This window comes from Nuphar pumila, chromosome 1 (genome assembly GCF_984573655.1).
Source record: "Nuphar pumila chromosome 1, dmNupPumi1.hap1.1, whole genome shotgun sequence".
Taxonomy (NCBI): Eukaryota; Viridiplantae; Streptophyta; class Magnoliopsida; order Nymphaeales; family Nymphaeaceae; genus Nuphar; species Nuphar pumila.
The window spans coordinates 68,444,603-68,467,883 of NC_143249.1; the positions used below are offsets into that span (position 1 = coordinate 68,444,603).

At 37.1% G+C, this 23,281-nt stretch overlaps 1 protein-coding gene and 1 long non-coding RNA gene across 2 annotated transcripts; both read left to right on the forward strand.

Annotated features, from left to right (window-relative positions):
• Positions 1-5,841: 5,841 nt before the first annotated feature.
• On the forward strand, positions 5,842-6,650 carry LOC149848979 (triphosphate tunnel metalloenzyme 3-like). The gene has a single exon (XM_090013042.1). It carries the CDS (start codon positions 5,926-5,928, stop codon positions 6,523-6,525), a length of 600 nt encoding a protein of 199 aa, XP_089869168.1. The 5' UTR covers positions 5,842-5,925; the 3' UTR covers positions 6,526-6,650.
• Positions 6,651-14,839: 8,189 nt separating this feature from the next.
• Positions 14,840-18,263, forward strand: LOC149848980 (uncharacterized). Its single transcript, XR_016433191.1, has 3 exons — positions 14,840-15,477; positions 15,664-15,810; positions 15,940-18,263. It is a non-coding gene; the product is annotated as an uncharacterized LOC149848980 (long non-coding RNA).
• The last annotated feature ends 5,018 nt before the right edge of the window (positions 18,264-23,281 follow it).

The following is a 23,281-nucleotide window of genomic DNA, read 5'->3' on the forward strand; positions in this document are numbered from 1 at the left end:
GAGATTTTCCTGTGTTGTACTTCAAAAAAAAAGACCTAAATATTTTATTTTTTTATGGCCAACTATATATACCATCCTGTAGGAAATCATGGGCAAAAGTTTTATATACTCAATTTGACCCCACCTGATGTGTTCAACATGGTTCTTTTGTGAAGAAATTCCCTATTAGTTGTGTTTTTTTTTTTCAACGTATAAACTTGTACTTTTGAATCAAAAATTTTTGGTGCATCGTGGGACCAATGTTTTTTTAAAGTTCTTGAAAAACGTATGTACTTGTGATATTATGACCTTAAGAAAAGAAAAAAAAAACTATGCAATATCATATTTATAGGCTCCATGACCTTCAAAAGTTTAAAAAAATGACAACTCTATAAACCAGACTCACTAGGATAGATTGGGATCTATTTCTTTCATGTGTTTGCTTCAACTCTTTTCTTGAAATGGCTGAAGTCCATCAATGAGTCTAATCTTTGTCAAACACCTGATGTAATCGGAATACGAATTTCTGTATATTGGTATCATATGTTGAACTGAACCTGACCAAAATAATATTGGGATTAGGTTTAAGCTATGAGTTTTGTTGGGTATTAATCTTAACAAACTAAGGTTGTATACTATCTGGTTCGAACACAAGCCCAACACGTTCGAGCTCAGCTTGGTTCACATAAATCAAGCTCGAACTTGAGCTCGAATACCACAAAAATAGTAGAGTAATTTACAAAAACTGGCCAGCATTTGCGCTATTACGTTTAATAACCACTTATTTTAACTATGTGCACTTCAAATAACAATTCACTTATCATTTTTGTGGATCACCCGATTTTGTTTTCCTTCTTTTGATAGATCATGTGAATGTGTGGGTGGTGTGTGTTGAGACTTATGCTTTCAACAAATGTAAAATTTTAAGCAAACCAAACAAGTGAGACAAAAAAAATGGATCTCGATAACCACACAACATCATTAATACCTCTAACACATGGGTCTCATGTTTTTATTTTATTTTTTGTATACAACTAGGTGTTTTTACTTAAAAAAAATTATCAAATCAATAATAAGAATATTGGCACCCAATAAACGAAAATGAAAGAAATAATGGGCAGGAAATCCAGACCCATCTATTCAATCGTTACTTCAACTACGCCATAGTCATACATAGAATACCATTGTATTTTTCAGATCGACAAGCGACTTCTGAATACATTGCAATAAGGTACATGCTAAAAAAAAATCGAAGGTTAGTAGATCATTGTCTCATGGTCACGCGTAAATTTTTTTTTTTGCAGCATAGCACAAGATCGCGTGCACACTTGTCGCAGCAACACGTGACCCCTGTGTTAATCACGACGAGGGTTGGTGACCGAACCTCCATTGATCTTCATTTAGGCGAATAGAGGTTCAGCACAAGCCCGAGCATTCCTTATGACACTGATACCCGTGTCGTCGGCATCGTCCGTGCTTAAAATCGACCAACTACAACATATTTGTGTTGTAGGTCATCTAACACATACATATAAAATAGAATACCCCTTACCTTATTTGGAAGATCGAGCCGGTGAAGATGAAGCTTTCTTCTTCGGTTGGAGCTCCTCGTAAGGCGAAGAAGAGAGCTTCCCACATCCATAATGGTGGCTTAGAGAGGAGAGACAGAGAGGAAAGAGAGAGAGAGAGTCCAAATCGTGTTTCATGATTTTGCTAAGGAGGCTTCCTCCCCTATTTTAACTCCACTTAGTTAGGTCTTCAAAAAATTTTGAAAGAGAAAAAGGTGGAAATTGTGCAACCCATCACACGTTCTTCCTTTTCTAAACTCTAACTCAAATTTCCTATGTTGCCCTTCTCCCTACATGAGCATTTGATTTCTTAACCATTTTTTTTCTTTTGTGGTACCCTTCCATCTCCTTTTGGTGGGATTTTCTTATTTTTTAGGGAAAGTGAGAGGAGTAGCAACTCCTCTCACGTTTTTGCTGGAGGGAGGGCTAAAAAATAGGGATCCTTTTAGCCCCTACATTTTTACTTTTTTTAAAAAGGTAAAAATGCATGTGGTTTGTGCAAAAAGGCCTTGTGCACAGGGGTTTCAAACCGTAGTCTACTCCCAAAAGGGCAACAAACCCCACCACTGTGCTATATTCAATTTCGTTGCAAATAAAGCAAAATTTATTATACTTAACCCTGTCTGGGCCTATTTCCGGTTTCTATGTAAAAAGAAAAAAGTATTTTCCTTCATGCCACATGTGTGCGCACGATGGGTTTTGAACCTGCATTAAACCTAAGGAGGAAAGAAGTCTCACCACTACACCACACTTTACATTATTGCTTGTTTTGGCAAAATTAATCTATATAAGCCTTTGTTGACGTTTTTCTTCTATGATGGGCTTCCATGTTTCCAAGTGGATCCTCCTGATTCCTCTTACATGCCTACGAAATTTTATTAATCGCTTTCTGGGTCTTGAATAAGGTTCCACAAGATATTTGGATCTATCGAGATCCAATTGCAAGGGATTTGAATCTCAAATCCGAGTTGGGTCTAAAATATACTTTAGATCTTCTGAACTTTCTAACTAGATTTTTTAATCTTGATTAAGATTCGATCGTATTTGGATCCATTGAGATCCAATTGAATTCAAATTGGATTTTGGATCCATCAAGGATCTGAATCCACTCACCCTAACTGAATCTAATTACTGGATTCATTTGATCTTATTCGGATTCAAGATCCATTTGGATCAAATCCATATCATACTATCGTATTCATTTTAAAGAATTGTAACATTTATTTCGATAATTACCAAAATTTTTGCAGGTTTTACATCCTTTTCCCCTAAAAAGCAATTTCATCCTCGAAATTTGTTACAAGTACTAAACAAATAGATTGGGGTATCTCTTTCGTATTCTAGTCCCCAAAAATTTTTTTGTATGTTATTTTACGAAAATCTTCTCGGGTAATGTCTAGAGTCAAAATCCTATTGTATTCTCTCTATATTTATCTATCAATAGTCGTAACACTTCGATAAGATAACTTATCCTCTTTTTTTTTTAATGAATAGTGTCTTTACAAAATATCAAAAATTCTTGGGGGTTACATCTCCCCATAAAAAGGAGTTTTGAGCTCACACTTCATTTCAAGGATTGGGCTAGGGTATCACACTATATGTTGATACTGACTAATAGTCACAACTAATATCCAACCATAAATCTCGTGTCTCGTTTAGAGTATGTAGAGTCCTATTCGAGATAAAAAAATCTCTTTCTAAATCCATAATGGCATAGCCTTTATTTAATAAAAAGTGATATATGACCTAAAGATATCAATTGACTCATATATGATTCAGTGTTCAAGTAAAAGGTGCTCGACCAAGCCAAAGCCACCTCTATATGTAAAATATTGCCTGAGTCATAGCCCTGAACTAGTTTTCTGCCTGTGTTGTACCCACGAGGCTAAAAAGTGATATCGTAAGATGTATATGCATTAGTTAGGCATTGCATGCATCATTTAAGAAAGAACACCTAATTAAAGATAAAAATTTTTGCATGCATTTAACGAGTTCTTCATCTGGTAAGTTCATACATATTAGATGTTCATGCATTTTAATTGCTTTGAATGAATGAACAGATGCACACTTGTTAATCTTGTTATTTGAAATTTTAAATTTATGAAAAATCTGATAAAATTTCTGCTTCGTATTCTATTTTACAAGTTTAGTATATTGCACTCTACTGAGACATGTTTTGTATGACTCTATATGATTAATGTTTTTCAGGTGATGAGTAGTTGTTTACATGCGAAGACGAAAGGTTGCGATGGGAATCGAGCCTACATTTTCTTTGTCTTCGCAAGAATTTTAGACTCTGATTTTATTTTTAATTAAATTTGATTCAAGAACAAATGTAATTAATTATGGATATTTGTGGACATTTGATTTTATTTTTATGCATGGTTAGTTAATTACTAAATCTCAAATTTCACAACTGTATGATTATAAAAGTTCATGTGAAGTAGCACATCAAATTTTAGGCCCGATGTATTTTTCTACTGTTATTTGTTAAAATATTTAAAAACATTTAAAAAAAAATAATTTACCATTTTTCAGGTTATAAAAATTAGGGTCTGCATATCTGTCATGGTGCACCTCTGTTTGAAAAGACTTTGAGAAGGATACATCCCAAAAGTCCTGGGATTATTATCATCAAAGGAGATTGTAGTTGCTTGCTCAGCCTGAGCTGTGTGGAAAAGCACCTCCACCGCCCATTCAAGAACAATACCCCAAAGCGGCCATGTAAATCTACGGTAACTAGAGAAGATATCTCAAATGGTAGAACAATCCAGATTTAAGGCAAGTAATAGGACTCTACTACTATAGCTGGAAAGAGGATTTAAAGAAAGCATACTGGTCTAAACCCATTGATAGTTTTTAAAAATTCTATCTATAGGAAATACTCTACCAATTGGACGAAGAAGCTAAAAAATCCAGTTCAAAGCATAAAGAGCATGTTATAGCCCTGATAAGACCGATGATAAACCTCCTAATCGAGAAGAAAATAATGAACCATATGTTGTGGCTTTACCTTCGCCTACATGAGAACCTCTCAATATGGAGGAAGAAGACGATGATGTATCCCATGGATTTCATCGTGACAATCCCAGAACCATTCAAATCAATGAGCTCAGAAGGATCAGATTATAAAAAGCAAATCACTTTTACTTCATTGGCATCTCTAATTCACACTTCCTTTGTTTATGTTTCTCTTTGAACTTTCTTGCTTCTTTGAACTTTCTAGTACCAACTTGACAAAAAGACAACAAACGGTCTTTGCAAAGAATGCCCAGAGAAAATAAGCGGTAAGACAGGGTTATGTTTTCAAAGGAAAGAAAATAAGAGTATCACGAGTGCCAAAACAAGTTCCTCCACTGGTTCTTAAGAAAAAGTAATTTTGGTCTTACCCATGAAGCAGGTATATACTGAGACCCCAAAACAAGGTAGGAAAGGGGAGGCAGACGTCTGATCTTAGCGCTACACTAGGTTCCTAAATTGGTTTAGAGTACCATCCAAATGTCCCCAACATTTTAATTGTTTTCAATAGATACAGAGACTCGTATCCTGCCTAAATCAATAACACCGCTATGGCACTTGAGTGGAATCACCATCCAACTAGATTCAGTTTTCAAAAAAACAAAACAAAATATGAAGTTAACGTGACTTAATATACGTTCAACACATTTGGTACTAGTTATAGGATGGGGTGCATGCATCGAATGCAATGGGCTGGTACGTGTTGGGAATTTTACTCGTCTCAAAACCCAAAATCCCATGTATGGCCTGTTGTACGAAGGGTTGGATACTCGACCCGTTGATATAACCCTAACCCAAACTGACTAGCTCCTTTTCAACTAGCTTCAGAAAAATTGTCATGAAAAAAAAAAACTATGGGGCTCCACCCGTGGATTTTCTCGCTTGAGAGAGAGTTTCTGGTCATAAAAAAAAAAAATTATATGAAAATTTTCTTAGTTTTTGCATGAGTTATTTTTTTTTTATAGGCATTTTTTTCATGTGTTAATAAACCGTGTGCATAAAAAACTTGTCCGCGAGATCAGATGGAAAATCGGTGGTAAAAATTTTCACAGCAGTGCTGAATCTTTCAAATATTTTTTAAGAAATCGTTTATAACTTTTAAACGTGACATTAAGTTCTTGTTTGGATTTAGGGAACTTAAAGGAATTGGAATCTTTCATTTCTTTGGTCGTTTTTCCGCCACAAAGTGGAAATTTCCAATTCCACAATACGATTCCTTCCGAACTCCATCACTTTCTCCTCAGCAAGCATAAGGGTCAGTATTTAAGAAGATGCCTCCTCTTCTTCCACCCATCTTTGCTTTTTTTCCTCAATCTCGATTCTCTGTAGTTTTTTTCCCCCTCGACCCATCCTCGGTCGAATGGAGGTGGAAGTGAAGCTTAGGATTCCCGACTCCAACTCCCACCAGAAACTCGCCTCCCTCCTCTCCCCCTACCACCTCCGAACCCACCTCCAGGAAAACGTCTTCTTCGACGGAGCCCGTGGAGAGTTCTCCTCCTCCCGTTCCGTTCTGCGCCTCCGTTTCTACGACGGTGATTCTCGCTGCGTTGTCTCCCTCAAGGGGAAGGCCGTCATCGTCGACGGCGTCAGCAGGGTCGAGGAGCTCGAGGAGGAATTCGACGTCTCCCTCGGCAGAGCCTGCGTCTCCGAACCTTGGCGGCTCGCCTCCGTCGAGTCCGGCCTCCTCAGGAAGGTCGTGGACGAGTTCGGGGTCGAGGGCTTTGTCTGCCTAGGCGGCTTCAGAAACGTGCGGGCGGTGCACCAATGGAGTGGGCTGAAATTGGAGCTGGATGAGACGCAATACGATTTCGGTGCGAGCTACGAGATCGAGTGCGAGAGCGACGACCCTGAATCGGCGAAGCGTCTGTTGGAGGGTCTCCTGAAGGAGAATGGTATTCCTTATTCGTATTCTGAAAAGTCCAAATTTGCGGTTTTCCGCTCGGGGAAATTGCCTGAGTGACGAATTCGCTTCTGTCCTTTGCTCGAATGGAATCACATTGGTAATTGGCTTTCGATTCTATGCCTACTTTCTACTGGATTGCTGTTAGTTAACTTGGTATAAATGAGATAATTGGAATTATGGAATCCTTCTGCTTTTGTGTGTGTGTCTATATATATATATATATATATATATATATATATATATATATATATATATATATATATATATATATATATAGCCCATTCACTTTCTTCTGATGCGTTGTTCTCTATCTGCATCTTATTCATGGTATGAATAGAATGGAGAGAAATTTTTATCACAGTATTTTGCTTGCCATTCTTTAGGGACATTGTGAGCCTTTTGCTTTTCGATTTGAGGAAGGTCTCACAAACTGCGATTTTACAGTGTTGTTCAACATCCCGAAACAAGAATATGCAAATTAACCTCGCATTGTATAGGTAATCAAAAGTAAAGATTGAACCTGACACATCCCACCAAATAAGTCTGTTTTGAGTGATTAGAAATTCGATGGAAGAGGAAAGCCAGCTCTGCCAACCCAATAAAACAAAATGTATTTAGATTGAGTTGGTAAATTGAACATGCTATAAACAATGAAAAACAACAAATTTAGTTCCATATAAGGTCCAACATTACCTTTGCTCTGCCCCAAAGGTGCTTTACATTGGTTCATAAGTTCAGATCCCTTATGAAAAGGTCTTCACATTCTGAAGAGTTGAAGAGTTCATAATAACTAAACTATATTCAGCTCACTGTTGTGCTATAGCAAGTATCAACAGAATTAGGAGTCTATTTTTATGTTTCACGTGTAATACTATGCATCAAGATACAATATCTTTTCTTTCATTTGAAGCTTCTTTTTTTATCCTTTGCATATTCATTAATCTTACAAAGATATCCTACAACCAGTATATCATCAATTTTCTACTACTTGAGATCTTCTATAGGCTTTGATATAGCTAACTGAAACTATTTCAAGTTAAAACTATTTAATTCCGTCTTGCCCTTTTTTTGAATTAATGTGAAATAGGCTATTGGTTGATGTATATCCAGCAACTCATATTATATGGTATTAGTCCATGGAGTGCTTGGTGTCAAGCCTGCTAAAATCAGCATGTGCAAGTTTTATTCCATGGCATGTGTCATCATTGTGCATAAATTTAGCAGTCTCCTCATAGTCAACTATTTTGGGGTTTTAGCATCTTATTAGTATGAGAAGATTAACTCAAATATGTTCACACAAAATTAAAAAATTTAATATTTTCTCATGATGTTCCTTAGAATGTCCTAGTTTCTCTGGATCATGCAATTGAAGCATCAAAATCATAATCTTATGCCATATTTTGTATATGAAAGATGTATTCATGGATGAACATAGTCTGTTTAGGCCAGTATACAGAGGTGACTAAGGTCCCTGACCTATTAATAGTCCATCTATTTATAGCATAGTCACCTGTATTGTTCAAGGTAATTTTTCGGCATGGGTTTTTCTCGGAGATATTTTCAAAAAGTGTTTTTTCTTAGGAATATCTCAGAAATTTTAAAATTGAAAAAATATAGTGAATAAAAAAAAAAAACAGGTTTTGTAGTAATTTTCTTACAAAAATATAAAGAAACAATTAGAAAAACTTTTAAAATATAAAAGAAACAAAAAAAATGCTTAAAATATATAAAAAATATGTTTTTTTAATATCTCGGACAAATATTGTGATAATATTGCGATATGTTTGGTTCTAGCGATCTTTTGAAAATCTGAGGAAAATATTGGTGACACTAATTTGTAGCTATATTAATATCCATCATCTTTTTCAACTCTTCTATGCTTATTGAAGATCTCGTTCACTTTAATTTTAATTATGGAAACCATTATTGAGTTTTATTGTAAGAAGGCATCTTATTTCCAATCTATATACAATAAATTGTGTACTACCTGATAAAAACAAGTGTTGTTATATCAAGGTGGAAATATTCATTGTAGTAATATCTTCTTATTGTGATGTCCACTTGCTCAATGAATTGCTTAGGAATCATAGGTGAAAAAATTAATGTTGTAAAAAGCATACTGGGATCTGTATCGAAAGGGCTATGAATATAGGTGTATCTGAAGAATTAATATGATTGACCAAGTGAACTTTCATGGTCCAAATGTATTTTTTTCTTTTATCTTTCCTCTTTTATACTGGACTTCCCAACACTAACAATTTTGATAGGATGATGTTTCCATTGCTTCCATTACATACAAGTTCAACCTTTAATCCATTGACATCATTTTTTTCAAGGATGAAGCAGGATTGCCAAGGTAGATGCTTGTTACCACCAGATGAGGTGATAGTGAGTTGCTTGTTGACAAAAACTCTTGTTCTTGCCTCGCCATATAATATAAATATGATATTGGCAACTTTTTAGTCAATTTTCAAGAATAGTTTAAATCAAGCCTGTGCATTTCAAAGAGAAAGTACCTTCTTCTATACAATAAAAATGTTGCAAGCAGAAATAGCACTGATTTTAGAAAGGTCTGTTGACATATCCACCAAAGACTGTCGAGAGATCATTTTATAAAGTCAAAGGGATTTTAATAGAAGAATCCAGATTATAGATATAGAGAAATTAAGTTGTTCCTTTAGAATGAAGTTGTTAGGAGGCAAGATTAGTGGTTTGTCTTTTGCATAATATCACGATAAAATGATCTCACGACAGTTTTCCTAATGATAGTCATTTCACGAAAATATTTCCAATAATAAATTTCTTTGACTTTATAAAACAATCTCTCGACAGTTTTCCTAATAATAATCATTTCACAAAAACTTTTCCAATAATAAATTTCTTCATGAATAAATAAAGACACGGGTTGGTTAACTTTTCTTCTTGTGAAGCCAAGCAGCGTATTAAATTTGATGAAGCATTCAGGTAGTGTTTGAGATGCTTGCTCAGTGGTTCACCCCAACAGATTCTCTGTTAAAGCGTGCAAACTGCAAAGAGACTTGGAATCTGTGTTACTTCTAATAGTGACAAAATTATACATATTTTGTCACCCACTTGATGTGAGCCCACACTTAACAATGACACAAATTATTGTCAGCCCCATCCTTACAACTGCACAATTTTTTTCTCCATAATTGAAATATGACTCTGCACTGTTGAGAAGGAACGGAGATTGTGTCAATCATGCTATTTGGTTGGGTCTGAGCCCATCCAACCTCCCTCTGTCACCTGTGTAATAATGGGTACTATTAATATTAGGAGCTCCTTGGCTCTTGCTAAAAAAGATCGTAAGAGTAGTTTTCCATCCAGGAACTACTTTACCATATTCCCAATTTAATGGTTTTAATAACTCGCCTATAATAATAGTTCATCTTGGCCCAGATCTGGAACTACCATCGATGGTTTTCAAAATTTCCTTTTCATCCCTGTAAGCCCAAAATAAGGGAAATTTTAGATCCGAGGAGAAGTTTGTAGCATGAACTTATTGAGAAGCACCTAAAATCTTGACATCCCAGTTTATTCGCTCTCATGAGACTCCAGCAACTCCAAGTCCTGAATTGCCATAGATGCTTACACAGTAAATTCAGTGGGTAACAAATCTTCATGTTCAATAATTCGATTTAAGAAAGAATAAATTTATGGTTCACTGTGACTTAACAACTCAATCTTGCATAACACGTTATTTAGGCCAAACTCCAAATATGCAACCTCAAAAACTTCCCACTTGTCTTTGGTGGATATGTCCATAGACCTTTCTAAACTCTTGCAACATTTTTATTGTATAGAATAAGGTACTTTCTCATGATCCTTTTGAAATGCACAGGCTTGATTTAAACTATTCTTGAAAATTGACTAAAAATTTCCCAATAACATATTTATATCATATGGTGAGGCAAGAACAAGAGTTTTTGTCAACAAGCAACTTACTATCACCTCATCTGCTGGTAAACAAGCATCTACCTTGGAAATCCTGTTTCATCCTTGGAAAAAATGATGTCAATGGATTAAGGGTTCAACTTGTATGTAATGGTAGCAATGAAAACATCATCCTATCCAAATTGTTGAAGTGTTGGGAGGTCAAGTATAAAAGAGGAAAGAGAAAATAAAAAAATCCATTTGGACTATGAAAGTTCACTTGGTCAATCATATTAATTCTTCAGATACGCTTATATTCATAGGCCTTTCGATACAGGTCCCTGCTTTCTACAACATTAAGTTTTTCACCTATGATTCCTAAGCAATTCATTGAGCAAGTGGACATCACAATGAGGAGATATTACTGCAATGAATATGTCCCTGATATAACAACACTTGTTTGTTTTTATCGGGTAGTACACACAATTTACTGTATATAGATTGGAAATAAGATCCCTTCTTACAATAAAACTCAAGAATGGTTTATATAATTAAAATTAAAGTGAATGAGATCTTCAATAAGCATAGAAGGGTTGAAAAAGATGATGAATATTAATATAGCTATAAATTAGTGTCACCAATATTTTCTTGAGATTTTCAAAAGATCACTGGAACCGAAAATATCACAATATTTTCCCAAGATATTATGCAGGCACACCCCTCTAGGGAACCCAACCATCCATTTGTGAATCCATTCCCATCAAAGTGATAAACCCTCGGGGATAGGCCTTGGCCCGCTCCCATCACTTAGTCACAAGATGTTCAACCTACGATTTGAGCATTTGGTATCTAGAAAATGCTCACTCCTAGCCAGGTGATCGGAGCATGAGCGGGCTAGCGCTTACCTTAATTGAAAGTCAGATTAGAGAATATTTTTTTAGAATTGGTCCATAATCATTAACATTTAAAAGCATAGGTGGTATTTCCAGTGGATCCTTTTTTTGAGTTACGCCCTTTGCTTCTTGGTAGCAGAAAGCTACCTTGTGGAGTGGAGCATCCACCAAGCCTTCTTTGAGAGATGCTAGAAGTTTTCATACATAGATTTAGATACATGAAAGTGATTGTTCCCCTGTGACCTACTGTATATAGTTGTGTGTAGAGTCTGTTTTGCTTTGGTTGAGTCTTGATGTAAGTGTTGAATAACTTGTAACTTTCTTCAGACCACCCTTGTATTTTGGTTCAGGTTGATCAATACCTTGAATGGTTAGCCCGTAGATCTGAATTGTAATGAGCCTGCGGGCAAAATTGTGAATGAATGCAAATGCATTGAGCTTTCTTTTGTTCATTCTCGTTATAATTACTTTTCAATGATTGCAATTTTTTTCCCTCTCTCCTTTCACTCTCTTGCAATCTGAGTTATATAAGCTTCCACATGCAGCAAGCGAGTGACCGAAAGGCTTGCAGCGGTAAGGAAAGACCGTTGTGCCACACTGGCCTATTGAAGAAGTAGACCCATGACAAATTGGACTTAGAGCAGAAATATTTATGAAGACCTTATTGTTCATTGTTTGCGACACTGAAGAGGAAATAAATGGTTTATCTTGGTTACACAAATTTTGCACAGCTGAAGTATGGTTGATCGAGCACAGAAGCAAGATGTTGATAGAATGGTATGGGACATCTTGACCATGGTAAGCAAAAGTGTAAGGTTGTTGTTCAGTTGGCTAAGGAAACATAGGTAAGCTAAAAAATTCTTATCAGTTGTGCATTAGGCTCATAGGTGGAGCATAACATTTCTCTTGTGCATACAGAGAATGCACGTTGGATTTGGCTGGATGGATCTGCACCTTTGGGTATGGAAGACTCAACTAAACTTTTAGATTCTCTCCCAAGATTGTGGGTTAGTGGAGTGCCTATGTTGAGCAGAATGCTCATTGTTTTGGTCCCTTGAGTTGGTAGATCATGTATGGATTGTGTGTGCAAAAAAAGTTATTCGTGGCTCGTCGGTTCCTACGAGAATGTTTTGCTGACTCCGAGAGAGAGTTACAACGTGCTGGCTCCAGGAGGAGAGTTGCAGCATTGGGCCAAGGTGCTCTTGTGAAGACGAGTGCCCAGGAAGACACTTTGAAGGACCACTTTGGGGTGATACGTAAGATGGTGTTCCTTACCTGAGGACTAGTTTGGACCGTTGGAAAACTGCAAGTTGGTGCTTAAGAAAGGTGATATTCCCGCGGCATGCATTGGTGGTCGTCTTTCTCTGCGAGGACCACGAAGGGCTTGGAATTGCCCTTGTTGGGGTTGAAAGGCACCTCAATTATGAGCATAAAGATGGCAAGTTTGTCGTATGGGTGAGGATGACTTGCTTGTGTATGAGACTGCACTTAGGTCTCATGAGTAGAGAATGCTCAATATTGATAAAGCAAAAGACTAATGTTTAAGTGATCGGAGGTGCATTAAGGAATGGAACTTGGTGTGTTAAAGGTTGCGGTGATGGTGGATGTAAACCAGAACAAGTTGAGTAGGCTGAAGAAAAAGAGTAAATCAAAGATAAGTACAGAGGAAAACTAGCACATCAGTGAAGACTGTATTCTTACCTGCACCAGCATTGTCGAGGACGACAATGGTTTGGGTGAGGGAGAATGTCCCAGACCGATCTTTTGGAATAGGGCATGTGCAGTGCAGAGCTCTACTGGGTGAAAAATGCATTGAGTGTAGGAACGCACGGTGTGTGTTGGCTTGATCGGTGATGTGCGGTGGTAGCATGACACACGATAGGCAACGATATCGTCGTTAGTGCATCGTTTTATGGTGGCACAAATATGGAGCATTGTTTGGTTAAGTAGTGACAACATATTAGAGGATGTTGCTTTTGGAGATTTAGTTAAGGACCTATCGGCTAGAAAGTCCCACGCGTAATGGTTGGACGCACAGGGGTGTGTGTGGGTTAGGGCTAATTGCCCAAGGGATCACATTAGGTGATTCCAACCGAGTATGGCGACTTGGGGCTAGGCGAGTGAATGCCTAGGCATTGGCGAATGAGTTTGGGTGGTGCTCTTCGGTATGGTGTTCAATCATCAACTGGTCTTCAGACTGAGGGTCGTAAGGTCTTGTTCCTTCAGTGACGAGATTTTGTTGTAGCGCGCGTAGGGAGTTGCAATATGCTCCATGTCACGCAAGGCTAAGGTAAAGTTTGTGTCCCTTTCAGAAGTGATAGCCGGTATGGGACGAGTATGCACTAAGTGGCATGGAGTACATAGAGTACGCATTTGAAAATGCGCTTGATCAGCTTTCGTTAGGCAGTTACACATGAGGTGGTGCGTAGGGCCAATGAAATGATTCAGCATATAGAAAAGTGTTGGTACGCGGCCTTTAGCCGTTAGGCTGTTTAGATTGGACAGTTTGGCGCATCGTGGGTTTGCGAGAAATTCTATGCCCGTGACAGAACGATAGGAAGACTTGTGGCGGTAAGGAAGGATTGTAGCGTTACAGTGGCTTATTGAAAAAGTAAGCCCATGATAGTGATGACAAAGTGTAAAACTTGTAAATTTTTTAGATTTTAAATAAATAAAGAATTAGTTTTACCTTCGAATAGAAATGTGTTTTTATCTTTTAAATGTCAATTATGGGCATTTTATATGCTTAATTATACCTTTCGGACCAATAAGGGTAAAATAGTTATTTTAAGATTTTTTTCAGATAAAATATTATTAAAATATTTAAATTATCATAAAAATTAATTGTTTTAGAGAGTCACAACCTCACCTAGGTGTTTTCAATGTCTTTTGAACTTCACTAGACACAATTTTGTGGTTTTTGAAACAAATCCGAATAAACGGTATTTTGGTCATTGTAATCAAAAGTATCATTTAAAATATTTAATCTATCAATCAAACTAATTATTTTAGTGAATTATGACTCATCAAGGTGTTATTAAAGTGCTTTAAACCTAATTAGATGTATTTTGGTAGTTTTAGAATAAATTCTATCAAAAGAGCATTTTAGTCATAAAATAATTTACAAGAAACACTCTAATCAATAAATTATTATTTTTGAAAATACCAAAATCCCTGAACTATTTAAAATTAGATGAGTAATTAATGCAAATAAAACATAAGAAACTAATTTGGAAAATAATTGGGGATTTTATAATGGACCCGAACTCTATACAGGTTGGGCCCAAATGGATCGACCTGAACATAAAAATTTAAGGATTTTTCACAATAAAATAAGTATTATATTCTATTTTTATCATGGCTTTGTTTTAAAACAGATTTTGTCTAAAAATAAATTGTTATTCGTTAATTAGGTTTAGGTTTTTAATTCTTAATTTTTTTTTGTATGTCTTTTGGTTTGAGACCAAACCAGACCCAAACCGGGCCCGATTCAGACCCAACACCATGCACAAGGTATTTCCTCTTATTGCTTCACGCAACAACAAAAAAGAAAAAAATACATAATCCAAAACCCTCGTCTCCCCTCCAAACCCTAGCGTCGAAGCCCTCGCTTCCTTTGGAACCCCACTTCGGCGATCCCCTTCCGAAACCCTCTCTCCGAGAATGGCAAGGGGTGTACCGATGGAACTGTAACTCCGAATCTTATTGGGAGTTCTTCGTCGATTTAGCTGCTCGGTGCAAAGATCAATGTGCAGTGGAATCCCTAGTTGGGAACTTCGGGGGTAATTGCCGCTCTCATTCTTCAGTTGGGATTTCTTCTACGGCTTCTGATGATCGAAATAGATGTTTGATATAGCCCTGATTCAGAATCATGGTGCTTATTCCTTCGTCGGTAAAGGTGGTTGCGATTCTATTTTCGAGAGTTCAATATCTGTTTCTGACCATCAGGAGGGAGACCTGCCTTTGGATGAAACCCAAATTCAGAACCCTAGCTCTGATCTTTTAGCAAAACTATTGGTGATTCTGGTACTGCAGTGGAGATTTCTGTATTGATTTCGGACGACCAGAGGTAAAGGATTGTGGTCAACAGGTCGTTTGCAGGAGCGAAGCTAAATCTAAGGGGTCTGCACCAAACGAGTCTCTAAAGCTCAAGCTGAAGGATCGGGTTCTTTCAAACTGGCAGAGCTTCTCGTGGAAGGGACGTAGTTGGAGGCTATGCCTGGTATGTTCTGAAGCCCTACACAAAAAATATGTGCAGGTTTACCGAGTGTGAGATGGTGGATCTATCGCGAAAGCCCTACACGAAAAATCTATGCAGGTTTACCGAGTGTAAGGTGGGTGGATCCATCGCGATTTATCCACCGGTATTTTTTATCTTTAATGCCCTGAATTTAACCCTGTTTGACAGGGTGAAGGTGGTAGTCCCTGCGACAGATTGCTCGATTGCGGGAAGCATGGGTGCGAATGAGTGTTTCCTTTGATTTTTTTTTGTGTTCCCTTGCATAGGGATCCGTACCCAGCAGATTGGGATTTTCACACATATTAGTGCACTGAGGTACATTGTGTTCATCATTTTTTAATTTTAGTTACCGATTTTTAGTTGTTTAAGCGATTTCTAGCCAATCTTCATTACTGTCATTGCCTCATTTTGTGTGCCTGATTCCCAATATTGGGAATTATGCAGGGTTGGTATCAACACCACTGTCAACCATGACAACAAGTGTGTCCCTCACTTCGTAAGCGTTTCTCTACCTGTTTTCCCAGTTTTGGATTGGATTTTCAAAGGAATATAACTTTTTTCTTGAAATTGTGTGCCTCGATTTTTGTGTCATTGTGGTGATGCTTTGGACAACGTGCAAACCAGTGGGGATGCTCCACACTATGGTCCAATCATGTTTGGACTTTAAGTATTTTGTTTCATGGTTTTCGCTATTTGGATTACCGATTTACATTGTAAATTTTGTCACGCATGTGTGAAACCATATTGTGATAAGTTCCTCGTTATGTGTACAACATTGTGGCACTCTCCCATTGTGAGAGGACGCCTAGCTGATCCTGTTTTGGAGTTTTCGCTTGGTGTTGCATGTCGCACACCAAGTATTTGGTGTTTTGCCTATGCGGCAAATCGGTTGCAGTTTTTGCGGGACTTCTTGGTTTTCTTCCACTACCTTTTTCATCGTATCACAAAGGTAGGATCCCTAAACTAAATTTGTAAGATATGAACTCTTGTTGTTTGGTATTAATCTCATATATTTCAGTATTATGTCGAGTGAGATTCATTGCATAGTACAAATTTAGTAACTCAAGTTAGAATTGCTTAATTAGATAGTTTTGCATGAATTAAATTAGTAAATTCTTTTATTTTGTCATTATCATGATTAGTGTAGTGTATTAATTTTGTTAAGCATGCTGCATAATGTTGAACTTCGAGTATGCCTTAAGAATTTTGCCACACGCGATGTGTTCGGCGAAATGTCTATGTGGGACCGAATCCCAGTTCTTGAATGTAGTTTGTGAACAAGGGTTAAAAAGAGTTTTTAAAGGCTGGATATGCATCTTTGAAACTTGGTTTTGAAATAAGTTTTATATATGTGGTAGATAGACTTTAACTTCGTAGTTGTGTCATAAACATGCATTTGAGAGTGCATAAAAGTGCATATTAACACGCACATCGCTAATGCGGGTGTCACATATGCACGTGCATGGTTTATGTTCACAATTAGAATCTATTTAGATTAAAACAATAGTTTAGTTGTAATAGTAGAAAATGCTTAGAGGTAAATATATTGTATTATGCCAATTGATTTGTAAGGTACAAAGATGAGAAAAAAATAAATGATACTTAATGCTAAGTATCGCTTGCAACTAGAAAAGCCATGTGCATTGAATTTAATGCAACTTGCAAATCGGGTATCTACCCGTGGTAAGCATATGGTGCAAATGCATCATACAATGGATTTACTTTTATTATATGCAACACTTTCCTACTCACACACTTATTTAGTTGTAGATATTTAGGACCGTTGTGACAGATCATGCACATCATGATTTTAGTTAGCGGAATATGAAGTGTGTTTGATGTAGGTATATGTTTGAGCATGCATTGTGTGAAATGTATATTGCATAAATTGATGTATTTGACATGATCACATTGAATGTTAGTGTAAATTAATGACTGAGTAAAGCATGTTATGTATATGAAGCATATATCATGAGTGCATGTTTTAGAATGAATGTATCATGTGTGTGAATCCAAATGCGTATTAGTAAATATCTGGTTTGTGTGCTAATTATGATATGACATGTATTATGCATAAAAAATTAAATAATCTATGACATGTTTCATGCATAGTAACACATGTGAAAGAATCATGCATAAGGTGTGTTGTAATTGATTCATACATGAAAGCATGTTAGAAATTGATCGTGCATGAGAACATGTGTAGTTTAAATCATAACATGATAGGAGCATGCATGAAAATGAAAATGATTATGTCATGTACATGTATGAGAGCATGTTAGATTACGTCTTGCATATGGCGTAGACTATTTTAGTCATGCGAGAGAGCATAAATTGTTGATATCATGCATGAGGGCATGAGAGAGTTATCCTGTGAGATAATGATATTTGGTTGTGACCTATGACTTAATAATAAAGATAACCTTAGACTATAGTTCATTTGAGGCGTCGGTGAAGCCGAGCTCTCTAAGATAGTTAGGTCTGTCTCGATCTCTTGTCCTCTCGGGAGAGGGAAGGGCGGTATAAGCCACGTAGAACATATTGAGTTTTTGAGTGCTGAAGGCGCCTCTTGTTCCCGTCCCATGGAGGTTATGGGAGAGGTCTATCAATGAGTCCTAGGTAGTAGTACCACAGCTATGCAGAGTTAGGGATACATGCTCGATTTTTCGTCGGCGATTTTGGTTTGGCGTAGGCTGAAACCTAGGACCATGGGTCCGTTCTCCCAACTGTTGCATTGTAGGGTAGAATCGCTCAGAAAAAAACTTAAGCTATATGAGGAAAATTAAAATACATAAAATAATAAATACTCCTAGGATTTTTTTTAGATGTCTATACCTTCTTTTGTACAAGATGAGTATGAATAAACAAGAGAACCAATAAATTAGATTTTTTAGAATTACTGTTATCATATGTATAAACATATAGATGTGAACATGTAGAGACTACTAAAGTTTGCATGGTTATTGCATATGAATTGTTACATGTGAATGAAAAATACATGTTTATGTTGGCCATGTAATTGACCTGTTGATACAAGTTTCACGTGAGGTGCTTGTGTGTGTAAGACACACGAGAAATATCGAATCAGGGCATGTTAAGACACACGAAAAATATCGAATCAGGGCCTGTTTCATGTATATAATTTGAATGCAAAGGTACATAAATGTTCTGAGAATGAACATGAGAATTAATAATTTAGATAATGTATATCATAGTCATGAGTATGCTCTTTTTTAGGATAAAGAAAGTGAAAGTTTGCATTTTCATGGACTGTTGTGTTTTATTTCACATTAAAGTATGTTATGAATTGTGAATTTTCATCCATTTATGTGAACACCTGTTATGAATATAAATAAATGTAATGTTTAATGTCATGAATAAAAATGAATGTGAGTTTGAGTTTTATGGATACAACTTACGCAATTATGAATGGCATGAAATGAATAATGATAAATGTGGTTGTATGTTATGTGAATGTTTTGATGTGGATTCCTTTGACCCTCATTTTTTTTTAATGATGGGAATCACTTTGATTATATCATTACAAACTTGATTTGCATTCTTCAAGTTTAGTTTGGGTTTTCTACGAGCAAGTGTTTGATGCCCTACAACATTACAGATAACCTTGTGGAGGACTGAAGTGAAGTGCGGGTTGTTGCGCGGTTGAAGGCTCCACTCTTACCTATTACGATTTTTGGAGGACCCAGACAATTTTTTATGGTTATAAACTTGTAACAATTTAACTCTTTTGTCTGAATCTTTACGTTTTAAGAATTTTAATATTTTGGATTGAGAATATTTCTAAATTCTATCCATTCTACTTATGCAATGGTTATGCTTATGGTTTGAAATTTTTAAATCTTTACGTAACTCCTCAATTGTCTTAAACCTTGAATAAATTTCGTGTTCCGTATTTTTTTACGTGTGAAAATCTTTAAAGTAATAACCTCAATCGAGTTGTGTTTATCGATGATTTTGTATTAAATCTGATATTGGAAGACTAATATACACTCGCGCTTGAGCTCAAGTGGGCCATCTAATATTTGGAACGGTTGGAACGTGGTCATGGATGAACTTGTTGACATATTACTTTCGGAAATCATACAAAACTTTATAACGAATAAAAAAAATTTTAAATTTTTCTCAAAATTTTAGGTTTAGGAAAGTTTTAAAAAGGTTGGATTTTTGAGGGACGTTAAAGATGTTAAGAAGAAATCATTATTCAGCTTCTTTTTGCATTTTCATATGCAGATTAGGCTAATGATCCTATGAGAAGATCAAGTATTCTTGCTACAGAGGCAGTAAAAAAACAAAAGATGACCACAAACAGTGGAGCATGGAATATGATTTTGAGACATCAGTTCATTAATTTTCAAGTGTTTGTAATCTAGACTTTGATCACTTTGATGGTGATGAAAAGGTTATCTGTCGAGGACAGTATAAGAAAAGTTCTGAATTCCGATGGTAAAAGTTCCATAGTGATGAATCCTCTTATGTGGTGCAAGATATAATACATACAGAATGCAAGATATATTACATACAGAATGACCTCACTTGATAATAAATATTGTTGAAATTTGTGATTGATGGTTCATTTTGCACGATACTGTCTCCAGTTGTAAAAGTTGTAGGTATCCACCTCTTACTGGGAAATGAAAAAGAAATGAAAAGCTCGTATTGAACGTACACGTGTATCTAGAAAAGGAGTTGTCAAAAAAGGTGTTCTTAGCACCAGGATATTCGTATCCATTATATAGATTGAGGTTACATTAAAGGTATGTGAAGATCATGGCTTGCCTCTATTTTACATCTGCCTCATGTTATTCCCAGGACCAGCATCCTGCCACGGCATTCATGTCTTGATAACCCAGACTGTCAGATTTGGGAGTTATCGGCAGGAGGTGATTTTGGGATGGCTTGATTTGTGGGCTTCATATTTTTTGCTTTTCTTCTCTTATTGGTTGTTTAAACTTTAAACCTCGTTTATGTTTCTCATTGTAATTATTGTTTTCTTGTTATCGGGTAAACTGAAAATAAATCTTTGAACTGTAAGTCTTTCGAGTTCATTGGTATGTCTCTAACGTTGAAAACATGACTACTGATGCAGCTCGTAAATGGGATGTGTTTTGTCTGAGGATGCTTTCATGGACTCCTTTTATGTATGTGACAAAGATGCATAATGTAAGGGATTAGAAATGGCTAGTAGAAAAATCTGTCAAATGAGATTAAAAAATTATTCTGAAGATGAACCTACAATGAGACTATGGGAAACTGTCAATGTACATAAAAACGTGCTCAATATTCTGTCAATTGAGAGTCAGATGCTTCCGGGGAATAAAATTTACCAAGTTCCGCTTCAGAGGAAGGTAAAAGAGTATGAAGTTAGGCACGAGCCCCTTACATGAAACGGTCCAGGGGAACCTTTAATGCTCTAGGAAATGAGATCTATGCAAATTGGTTTCTTTAGGTCATCTCTAGAGGGGCATGTTGCTTTTGATATAGCATGAAAATGTTCAGCTTTTCCCGCTTGTGATGAAAAGATTATGTCACAGCACATGCTTACAGGGTTGTCTTGTTGCGGTGTATCATGAGAGATCTGCCTTGTTATGTTGATTCCTAGAGGTCAGTAAAAAGCATTTTCTCAGCCATGCTCATTTGCATGTCTTTTCTATGTGTTATTCTGTAAGGATGTTGGGTAGTTGGCAGTTAATATGAGAAAAATCAATGTAGCTTTGGGGTTTAGGGGCGTGTTTGAATAGCGCATCCGAGCGGAGACTGACTGTTCCATGGCTGGGTGCAGTCCCGTGTTTGATATGTGGGAAACCAACTGGCCAGGCGGGGACCTGCTGGTTCCCGCTGCTTGATAATTAAGAGAGGGCGACGGTAACATGTGAATCAGACCCCTGGGGGTGCAACTCACAGGTTCTGGACAAACGCCACCTGGTGTGTCCAGGTGGCTTTTGTCCAGTTAGTCAAACACAGCCTAACAGATCCATCTGCATCAGTTTTTCCTTCATTGCTTCAATTACATGTTTTCCCTCTCCCACTCGAGCTTGTTATGGAACGGACAGTCTCTACCTCTTGATGCGATATTGAAATAATGTGATAACCGCAGAAGGAGCATGCAGTTTCGTTCATACAGATACAGATGCACACGAGCTGGGTTCAAGCTGAGACTTGGCTGGCTCGGCATGAAAATCTGGTTCTTCAAGCTCGACTCAAGCCGAGCTTGAACAACTTTTGCTTGGGATCGGCTCGAGTCAAGCTCGGGCACAGCTCGAGCTGAACGCCTTTAATTTAAAGGCGTTTCTTAAATTTTTGAAATTTGTTTAAAATTCTTCTTTAAAAAAGAGGAAAACGATGGGATTTGAACCCATGCCACTTTCAAATATGACAAATGACTTGTGTATTAAGGTAAGACCTCTCTTTGTGACAAAATTAGGAACAAAATGCATACATATATTGGTGTAACCGACTACGGGTCGGTTCGCCAATGCGCTTCTAATGTAAGATTTGAATGCTGGAGCAAACACACAAGGTCAAACAATACGTATAACCCACAGAAGACACACAAGATGCAACTTCATTTCTCAATTTTGATTATGACTTAATATGAACAACTTATGTATAATTTGAGAAAATTTTCTGGAATGAAAATGGAGAATTGAACCTTAAGTGTGAAGAGTGAACTGAGTTTGAAGTGTGGGCTGCACTTGAAAGTGACATTGAGAGGGATTGTGAGTAAAGAAGAGGGAAGGACGACTTCAACATCCCTGCATTTGACGTCAAATCAGCTGATGTGATTGACGTTTTGGAGCTGCTGAAACTTCAACTCGAACCTGCTGCTGTACATCAACGAGTGGAGCTGCCGTGCGTCCACTTTGGTTGCTGATTTCGTCGTTTTTGGCATCAACTCGCGAGCTAAACTGTTCGGACGAGTGTGAACTGTATCAATCTTTAAACTGTTTGAGTCTAGAATCTGCTGGGCGTACCTTGGAGCTGCTGAGCATGCCTGGGAGCTGAACCAAACATGTTGGTGTGGACTGAACTACCGTGGGAGTTCAACTGGGTGTTGGTTTGCTTCAATTGAATTTATGAGTTGTGTTGAACTTGATATTTTTAAGTGTCTGATGCCGAGGTCGGCAATGAAGCCGAACCACGATCCGAGATCCAAATGGATCTCAACGCACAAAAATGGATGTGTAGCAGGCGAGTCTAACTCGCGGGATTCCAACGGAACGACTAGGTACAGTTGGGGGTTAAATGAGTTCTCGGTTTCCAAGGATAGAGGTAAGACCCAACAGCCCTGGGACAAACAGAACACACAGGACAGGGGTGTAGGTGATGAAAATTTTATCAAGAACAGTATGGACAGGACAGACAGTCGCTGTAATCCAGCCACTGGATTGACAGTCAACTTCGGAGGGACTTTTGAACCATCAATTGGAATAACTCAAAGCAGAAAAGTTGTTCATTTTTTAGTCAGCTTTCCAACGAACTAACATTTGTAAATTTTGAATAAAACCACAGGGTTTTATGCCAAAAATTTCTGATGTGTTTTCTGCACACCATAAACAGAATGACGTTTTAGGAATTTCCTAGGTCTGGAACAAACGTATTTTTGATATGTTAAATGACTGATTTCGAGAAACACTTTAACACAGTTTATCACCCAAGATGTGAACGTTCCATAACAGTTGACAGATTTCAATGTGATTCAAAATTGACCGAGATATGATTAAAATACTTAAATGCTTGCAGGGGCATGAACAACAACTCAAATGTC